The 9610-nt window shown below is 55.7% G+C and overlaps 1 protein-coding gene across 2 annotated transcripts in view; it reads right to left on the bottom strand.

Moving 5' to 3' along the window:
* The window catches only part of Gak (cyclin G associated kinase), a 46741-nt gene that overhangs the window by 10736 nt on the left and 26395 nt on the right, over window positions 1-9610 (bottom strand). For both annotated transcript variants that reach the window (XM_013023943.1, XM_013023942.1), the window contains 4 exons: window positions 9179-9296; window positions 8686-8765; window positions 2251-2444; window positions 980-1126 (listed from right to left, as the gene is read on the bottom strand). In XM_013023943.1, the coding sequence (XP_012879397.1) occupies window positions 980-1126; window positions 2251-2444; window positions 8686-8765; window positions 9179-9296 (539 nt within the window). The remainder of the gene's footprint in view (window positions 1-979; window positions 1127-2250; window positions 2445-8685; window positions 8766-9178; window positions 9297-9610) is intronic.

Genomic DNA, 9610 nt, shown 5'->3' on the forward strand with positions numbered 1-9610 from the left:
TGGGTGCGTAAATCCTCAGGGTGTGTGGCTGGCAGAGGATGCTCTCTGAGCAGGGGTCACAGGGTCAGCCCCGGCCCCCAGGTCTACCCACAGCCATCCCCGGCCTTGGTGCTCACGTCACACTGAGCACCTTCACGGCCCTGGCCAGCACCACCCGGCCTCCAGCCGGCCATGGAGGTGCTCCCAGGTCGCGGGCTGTGCAGCAGCTTCCACGGGTCCAGCTCCAGTACTGCAGGTGCACCTTGGGGGCGCTCTGCAAATCGGTCTGGCAGGGTGCATACGGCAGCACAGGCTAGCCCCGCATCCCCTGGGATGTCAGGGAAAGTCCTTGGGGTGAGGGGTCGAGGTAAAGAGGTTGGAGCAGCAATCAGACTGTGGGGCCTGGGAGCACAGAGGGGCTGGGCGGGGAGACGGCCGGGTAAGGACCCCTGCCCTCACAACCTGGTCACCCTGCTCAGGCCAGCCTTGCCCCAGCGAGACCTCCTGGGCGTTAACAAGGTGAGCTCTCTACGGAGGGCCTTGGTTGCAAATGGTTTCAGTAAAGGGCTGGGTAGCCGTATTTTTTCCCCACCCTTAAAAGTGTTTTTTTTTTTTTGGTTGTTTTGTTTTTGTTTTTTGGTGCCAGTAATAGAGCTTGCGCTCAAGGCCTGAATGCTATTCTTTAGTTTTTTTTCCACTGAAGGTGGTACTCTACCACTTGAGCCACACCTCACTCCCGGCTTTTTGGTGGTTAGCTGTAGGTAAGTGTTTCACAGACTTCTTGTCTGGGCTGGCTTTGAACTGCAATCCTCAGATCTAGCCTCCTGCGTAGCCAGGACTGCAGGTGAGGGCTCTGCAGCCCTTCTGAAGAAGCCGTGGCCGTCCCTGCACATCACTGGGCAGGGACCCCACTCAGGACCCTACATCTGTGTGGCAGGCAGAGCCTGCTGCCAGAGCCGCTTCTGGTGACCGGTGAGCTCCAGTCTCACCCTGCGCCTACCCTGCCAGTCCAGCGTGTGGAGGAAGTGGTTGGCGTCTGTGCTGCTGCTCTGCGGAGAGTCTGGCTCTGTGACCTCAGCCTCCGGAGACCCCGTCTCAGCGTCGTACTGGGCGGTGGAGCCCGGCTGTCTGGGGAGCTCCGGCTTCCCTGCCAGGAGAAGGGCTGGCGTCAGGCCACCTGAGCCAGTGCCACAGCCCAGGCGGAGCCCCAAGGCAAGCCTTCAGGGCAGGCCCGGCCAGGGAGGCCCCACGGCCAAGTGTGAGTACTCCTGCACCCTCTCAGATACTTCGTTAGACTGCATAGGCACACACATACACAGCACGCTTGCACTCACATGCACACACACATACATACACACGCAAGTCCCTTTCAAGATTACTTAACTGTCCTCAGATAAGAAAAGCAAAAGGTGCAAGCATGGCAAACATGCAAACCATGGCAAAGACGTGCGGTGGGCAGCAGGTGCTGCCGCAAGCCCCACCTGCTTTGCTCGAGGTACTTTGACTATGCTTTTTGGAACTGCTCTGAAATAAGGAAAAGAGACATCCATGCTGAGCAGAGGCCACCACCAAGAGCCAAGGGTACCAAGGCCAAGCGTCCCCACCCCTGAGGTCACATTTGCTTATTTACTTAGTGCCAGTCCTGTAGCTTGAACTCAGAGCCTGGACACTCTCTCTTGAGCTTTTTTAAAAGCTCAAGGCTAGTGCTCTACCACCTGAGCTACAGCTCCACTTCTGGCTTTACTGGTGGTTAATTGGAGATAAAAGTCTCATGGATTTTCCTGCCCATGCTGGCTTTGAACCTGATTCTCAGATCCCTACCACCTCAAGGTCACATTTAAATGGCTGTGAATCTCTAATAAGGACCTTGAGTCAGCAAGTATACAAACGTAGCCCTGAGGAAGTTCCTCTTGGAGCATCACAGGCCTAGCCCCACAGCCCCAAGGGCTCACAAACCTACAAAGAGCCACAAGAATGGGTTTCCCAGCTTGGCACCTGAGTGGGTGAGATCTGTGCTGGGGCCACGTGGCCAGGTTGTGTGGTGGGCGTGCGGGAGGCCAGGGCGGCCGGGGAGGTGGAGCAGCGTTCAGGATCCTAGAACTGAAGGCCTCCTTTTCTTGATGCCACTACTACACCTTTGTCAACAGTGAACGCCACCTCGGTAGCTCCTACCCTGAACAGAGTTTAGGGGTAGGTACCTGGGGCAGGGACAGGGTGCTGCCTGGCTTAGCTCATCCCCCTCAGAACTCCCCAAGAAGTCACGGGCCTTACCAAATTTAGACAGGATGTCCTGCTGTTCCTCTCGGCTGGAGAATAGGATCTTGGGGTTCAGCCCCCTCAGGCTGGCACTCTCCCATGGCGGGGCCTCTCGGCTGGGCCTGTCCCTGGACTCCACCTCCACTTCCAAGTTCACCTGAAACAAGTCTGGATACTTTTCCTGAATGTCGCATGCGTCCAGGTCGTATCTGCAGACAGGGAATGGATGCAAGTGAGAACAGTCTCCTTAAGGAGCCCAGTGTCTTGGCCTCCAAGAAAGGGATGTGCTCAGAACCCGCAGCATCAGTGCGAAGGCAGCTGGCGTGCACGTTTCCTCCCCCCCCCCCCCCGGGACTCCAGCAGGGCTGGTGCAGCCCGGCTTCCCAGCCTCCCTGGCCCCAAGGCAGGGCTTTCTCCAGCTGTTAACATTATGAGTACTGGGCTGGGTCCCTGTGCACCGTGAGTCCTCTGGAGGACAGGCACGTAAATGTGACCAGAGCAGACAGAAAGGCTACCAGTGTCACAACTCTTAGAGCAGGCAGCAGGCTACATGTCCATCCTGACAAAGGGCTCCAGGCCACGCCCCCCACCCCTTCCCAACCGTACCTGCACTGAAGAATCTTAGCTGGTTCATATTCAGGTACTCTGAAAGCTTAAATGCATTTTCCCCATAAAAATACAATGTCTACCCTGGCAAAAATCCCTAACGATGATCAGATGGCCATAAAACCAAGACTCCTGGCATTTAGTTGCCGGGGTCTCGAAGAAGGAGGCAGCAGGATCTGCCTAGATCTACCTGCCTTAGGAAACAGAGGGGCAGGAAGGCAGCAGAGTGAGACGCTCAGGGTCTCCAGAAGCCACGGGCAGCAGTCCAGCAGCGTGAGAGGTGACAAGCCCCCCGGAGGACTCTGTGGTCAGGGACCCCGGCCATACGGCTGAATTCTTCCTGCGTGGCAGCTCTGCAGCTGACACAGACACGGCCTTTAGCTGTGCATGCATGCCACCCAGCGTCTCTGTGCAGCACCCTGGAGCCTCATATAAACCAAAACAACAAACCCACAAAACAAACAGGGCGGTGTTGGCTGGCCCCAGGAAAACCAGGTGATGAGGGGCCACCTACTCTCAGTCTGTGGGCTCCTCTGTGACAACACTAGACAAGGAGGGTGGGGTGGCCAGGGTGTGGCAGTTCACGTGGCAAAGCCCAGCTTTGCAAGTGGTGTGCTGTGGGCTGCAGCTGCGTGAGACGCCGGTGCGCCCAGCCCTCTGCACACAGGAGGCACGGGATGGAGGGAGAAGGCAGAAGTTTCCCTCCCTGTGTGTGAAGCTGGAAGACAACTTGAGGACAGCACCTGGCCAGGCAGAGCAGTCAACGTAGAACTGCAGTAACAGATGGCTGAGACAGATTCTCCATCAACAAGAAGGGAGAGAGGAGAGGGGCTGGAGGTCCATGCAGGGTGACATGTGTGATCAACAGGCTTAGCCCCAGGCTGGTGGACAGCAGCTCTGGGCACTGCCCCCTGCTTCCCTGCCCTAGCTGGCCCTGTCCAATGCACTCAGCCAGGCCAGTGAGGACACAATGGGGTCTGTGAGCAGTGAGTGTAGCACCCGAGGGCCAAGCCTCAGAAGACAGAGCTTCCACGCCCAGTGGAAGGGCACCCACGGGGCTTCGGTCAACACGTCCTCACTGCCACAGCGCACCGAAGCCCTCTGGAGCCTTCCGGTCGCTGAGGACACCCACAGAGCCTCATCTGATGCTGTGTGCATACGGAGCCCTGGCACACTACGCACACCTCACGGACCCTCCCTCCCCTCCTGCTCCAAATGCTGAGTGCACGTGGAGCGTGGGCTTGCCACGCACCCTCCGCTCGGCCCTCATCATGGCGGTGCTACAGTGCCATCACAGTGGGCTTGGTGCTGGTGCAGCTGGTATATTCAATAACCACATTTGAACGCGCTCCTCCAAACCCACAATGAAAACCCCAAACAAGAAAAAGCTCACATTTTGAACTGTACAATTCAGGTCAACAGTCTCATGCTGTCTAAACATCCTGACTGACTTGTTCTACCAGACAAGGAAGGAGATGGCACTGGCCAGGGTCTGGCCCTCCTGCTTTTTTTTGTTTTGTTTTTTGGGTCCAGTCGTGGTGCCTGAACTCTGGGTCTGGGTGCTGTCCCTCAGCTCTTCAGCTCAAGGCTAGCGCTCTACCACTTCTGGCTTTTTTCTTTTTGCTTATGTGGTGCTGAGGAATCAAACCCAGGGCCTCATGCATGCAAGGCAAGCGCTCTACCACTGAGCCACCTTCCCAGCCCCTGCTTTTGTTTTTTTGTGTGTGCTGGTTTGCTCATAGCTGGTACCCTATACTTGAACTGTGCCTCCAGGCTGGCATTTTGTCATTAGAGAAAACTCTCAAGACTTTCCTGCCCAGCTTGGCTGTGAACTGTGATCCCTAGATCTCAGCCTCCTGAGTAGCTAGGATTACAGGCCTGAGCCATCAGTGCCTGGCTCTCATTTTTTTTTTGGTCAGTCATGGGGCTTGAACTCAGGGCCTGGTGCTGTCCCTCAGCTCTTCAGCTCAAGGCTAGTGCTCTGCCACTTGAGCCACAGCACCACTTCCAGTTTTCTGGTGGTTCATTGGAGATAGTGTATCTCACAGATATTCCTGCCCAGGCTTGCAGTCCTCAGATCTCAGCCTCCTGAGTAGCTAGGGTGACAGGTGTGAGCCACCACCAGCCCCTCACTTGTTTTAACAAGCTTAACTGTCCTTTTTCATTGGCAGCAATTGGTCCTCATTCAGGATAAGGACTGATGTATTGGGTTAAGTCTACCAGTGTGTGGCTTCTTTTCTACCTGTCTACTCCGGTTCTATATCTTCATTTCTCTGTTCCTATCTGGGTCAATCGCATGCTCTGTGCTCCATCTTCTCATCTATCAGCTCTTTCTCACTGTCCTGGGATTTCAACGTGTGTCCTTGACCTGGAGGAGTGTGAAACTGGCACACATTCATTCCAGTGACTTCTGAGCCAGGGGCTAGCGTGGGAGCCCCCTACCAGGCACAAATCCTCGTTGGCAGTCACAGACCTTAAATCTGATAGTATGTGATTACTGAGGTTTCAGCTTCTTGGCACACACTTTAACTTTACCTACAATGTGCATTTCTGTCTTCCTCACATCTCCGTTGTGTGGTGTCAGGCATGCTGCTACATTGTTCTCTAACAGAAGCTAGGAACCCATCTTTCTCTGGGACACTAGAACTGAATTTAGTAATTGTTAATAGTACTGTGAAATAATCATAGTTACTGACAAACTTTTGTTCTAAGTGCTATACAGAAAGCTTATTTTCCTTTAGGTGTGCTGAGATGCTGCAGGCTGGGGACGGGTGACTTAATGACGGCATCCGGCTCCTCTGGAAATCGCCTACCTCTACCACAGGATGCCTGCGGCGCGGCCAGACGTCCCTAAGTGCAACGCCAGTTCCAGCAGACCCCACTTCAGGAGAGGGCTTGTACTGAACGTTGTGTGTGTGTGTGTGTGCGCGCATGCACACACACACGCACGTGCGCTGGTCCTGAGCCTTGAACTCAGGGACTGGCACTGTCCCTTAGCTTTTTTGCTCAAGCCTGGCACTCTATCACCTAACCACTTATTGGTGGTGAATTGAAGTTAAGACTCTCACAGACTTTCCTGCCCAGGCTGACTTTGAACCATGAACCTCTAAGCCTTTTTAGTAGCTAGAATTACAGGCATGAGCTACCGGAGTCCAGCTTTTCTATGTACTCTTAAATACACTGGTTGGTTTGTTTTTTGGTGATGTAACAGCACCATTGTGGAGAACACAGGCTTATTCTGCTCAGGGTCTGAGGGCTAGGAAGTCAGAGACTGGTGGGGGTGCTAACTAGGGCTTGGCAGTGCCCTGAGGCTACAGCGTCCAGCCCCAGCCTCTCCTTCCCCTAGGAAGCCATCCCAGGGCTCAGGACCTCAACCACTGCTACCTGATTTAACCCAGTCAATTCCAACAGGAAACTGTTTCCACCCTCTCCATACATCAAGATGGGAGTTTATCCCCCATCATGAGTTTTGGTGGAAACAGTCAAGCAATAACAATGCTAATCACAGCTACCAAAAGTTTCTGTTTTCTAATTTCTAAGATCTGAATCAGACCTCCCACCTGCCTGTTCCTCTTGGTTTTCAAACATTAAGTCTCTAAAGTAATTTTTTAAAGTATGCCTCCATAGTGGTTGAAAACTAAAAACTTCCAGGTTAAAAAGAGAGACAGAAAAAGAGATTCAGGCACTAGTGGCTCATATCTGTAATCTTAGTACTCAGGAGGCTGAGATTTTAGGATCACGGTTTGAAGCCAGCTTGGGCAGCAAAGTCTGTGAGACTCTTATCTCCAATAAATCACTCAAAAAAAGCCTGAAGTAGAGCAGTGGCTCAAGTGGTAGAGTACTAGACGAGCAAATAAAGCTCAGGGATAGCACCTATGCCCTGAGTTCAAGCCCCAGGACCAGTAACAAAAAGTGTGTGTGCTGGGAGACAACAACAACAATATGAAAGATGTACATCAACATGAACATAAGAGGGAGTAACACATATGAACCTTGGGATGCGTCACCTCCATCTCCTGGCCCCGGACCCATGGCAAGCCCTGAAGGGCAGGAGACAGGAACTCCTGCAACTCTCTGCTCACTGCTGGGACAGCACTCCATCTGCTCAGGCTCTAAGTACATAGATGATGGAGTAGACACAAACACCCAAGTCTGGAAACACAAATCTTGCTGTTCGTAGGCCATGGGTTACTACTTACTAGTCACCGAGGTTGGCATTCAGTATCCAAGCCACCTACAGGATTGCTCCTCCTGGCTGTGCTTGCTACGTTTGTCTCTAAAAGCAGAGACTTCCACATGGAAGGACCAGTAGCTTCCTCCAAGTACAGTGCCAAAAGAGTAATGTACACACAGCAGGGCCTCAGAGAGTATGTGGTAGACTTGCCCTCTCCCTGGCCATGTTCTAGGTGGAAAGTACTGGATCAGTACAAAGGTATTTGGGCACCAAGTGGAGGCCACTGGGCCTAAGGAGTCTTGAAAGCAGAGGCCAGATGGCTCTAGGCAGGGAAGGGTCTGGTTTGGGTCACAGATGCCTCTCATGGCAGCACACAAGTCTCTGACACACCTAAGTGCACACGCCCACCAGTCACAGCCCCTGGTCCCCGGCCCTCTGACAGACCTAAGTGCACAGGCCCACCGGCCCCCAGCCCCTGGCCCTCTGACACACCTAAGTGCACAGGCCCACCGGTCCCCGGCCCTCTGACACACCTAAGTGCACAGGCCCACAGGTCCCCAGCCCCCGGCCCTCTGACACACCTAAGTGCACAGGCCCACCGGTCCCCGGTCCTCTGACACACTTCTAAGTGCACAGGCCCACCAGTCCCCAGCCCCTGGTCCCCGGCCCTCTGACACACCTAAGTGCACAGGCCTACCAGTCCCCGGCCCCTGGTCCCCGGCCCTCTGACACACCTAAGTGCACAGGCCCACCAGTCCCCAGCCCCTGGTCCCCGGCCCTCTGACACACCTAAGTGCAGAGGCCCACCAGTCCCCGGCCCCTGGTCCCCGGCCCTCTGACACACCTAAGTGCACAGGCCCACCGGTCCCCGGGCCCTCTGACACACCTAAGTGCACCGGCCCACCGGTTCCCCGGCCCTCTGACACACCTAAGTGCACAGGCCCACCGGTCCCCGGCCCTCTGACACACCTAAGTGCACCGGCCCACCGGTCCCCGGCCCTCTGACACACCTAAGTGCACCGGTCCCCGGCTCCCTGACACACCTAAGTGCACAGGCCCCCGGCCCTCTGACACACCTAAGTGCACCGGCCCCCGCCCCTCTGACACACCTAAGTGCACCGGCCCACCGGTCCCGGCCCTCTGACACACCTAAGTGCACCGGCCCCCGCCCCTCTGACACACCTAAGTGCACCGGTCCCCGGCTCTCTGACACACCTAAATGCACCGGCCCACCGGTCCCCGGCCCTCTGACACACCTAAGTGCACCGGCCCCCGGCCCTCTGACACACCTAAGTGCACCGGCCCCCGGCTCTCTGACACACCTAAATGCACCGGCCCACCGGTCCCCGGCCCTCTGACACACCTAAGTGCACCGGCCCCCGGCCCTCTGACACACCTAAGTGCACCGGCCCCAGGCCCTCTGACACACCTAAGTGCACCGGCCCCCGGCCCTCTGACACACCTAAGTGCACCGGCCCCAGGCCCTCTGACACACCTAAGTGCACCGGCCCACTGGCTCTCTGACACACCTAAGTGCACAGGCCCCCGGCCCTCTGACACACCTAAGTGCACAGGCCCCCGCCCCCCAGCCCTCTGACACACCTAAGTGCACAGGCCCACCGGCCCCCAGCCCCCCAGCATGTTGTAGCACAGTGCATCATCAAACATACTTTGCAAACTTCACAGTGGTCGCGTTGCGGGGCACAAACCCAGTGTGGAACTGTATCTGGAACATCTTCATGGATGCCATCTGCAAGAAGGCAAACAAGAACCACTGGGATGTAACCACTGATTATGTATCCAGACCTTTCCTTGAGGATGGCTGCCAGGTAGAGTCTGATAACCAGGTCTTCTTACAGATGGCTTCAAAAGTATAGGGGACAGAGGGTGACATGGCCAAACCTCCTACTGGGTGTATGTAGGGACCAAGAATTATGGTGCAGAGCCCCAGAGACGCTTGGCTGTGAAGTGCATTCAGAGGCCAAGCCAGTGGCCTGCCACCAGACCGCAGTCTCCAGTCTCCGTATCAAGGGGAAAAGTCTAGAATCCCTTCTGCCTTGTGTCACGCGGAGGGCATCAAAGACCACGCACAGAAGCTGGGGGATACTATCTGAAAGTTCACTGGGAGTGAGAATCCACAGCCGTGGCCGCAGAGGTGCTCACCTTGGCCTGCAGCCTCCCTCCCAGAGTGGACCTGGCATGGTAAATGACAATGAGCACGTCCCCCTGAACTGTGACGCCGAGGGGGATGACCGCCTTGCCATCTTCGAGTTTAAATTCCCTAGAGCAGAGGAGAGAAGTTGTCCACGTAAGTAGATATGCAGCAAGAGTCCAGATCTAACACTAAATCCATTCATTCTTATCTGGTTGTTTGTATACACAATTACTGGACAGGCTATTCATCCTAAGAAGTCTCTGCACAGCCGCGGGGGCTCCCACACCACGACCCAGCTGTGGGGGCTCCCGCACCACGGCCCAGCTGTGGGGGCTCCCTCTGCACAGCCGCAGGGGCTCCCGCACCACGGCCCAGCTGTGGGGGTTCCCTCTGCACAGCTGCAGGGGCTCCCGCACCACGGCCCAGCTGTGGGGGTTCCC

Source organism: Dipodomys ordii, unplaced genomic scaffold (assembly GCF_000151885.1).
Source record: "Dipodomys ordii isolate 6190 unplaced genomic scaffold, Dord_2.0 Scaffold71, whole genome shotgun sequence".
Lineage (NCBI taxonomy): Eukaryota > Metazoa > Chordata > Mammalia > Rodentia > Heteromyidae > Dipodomys > Dipodomys ordii.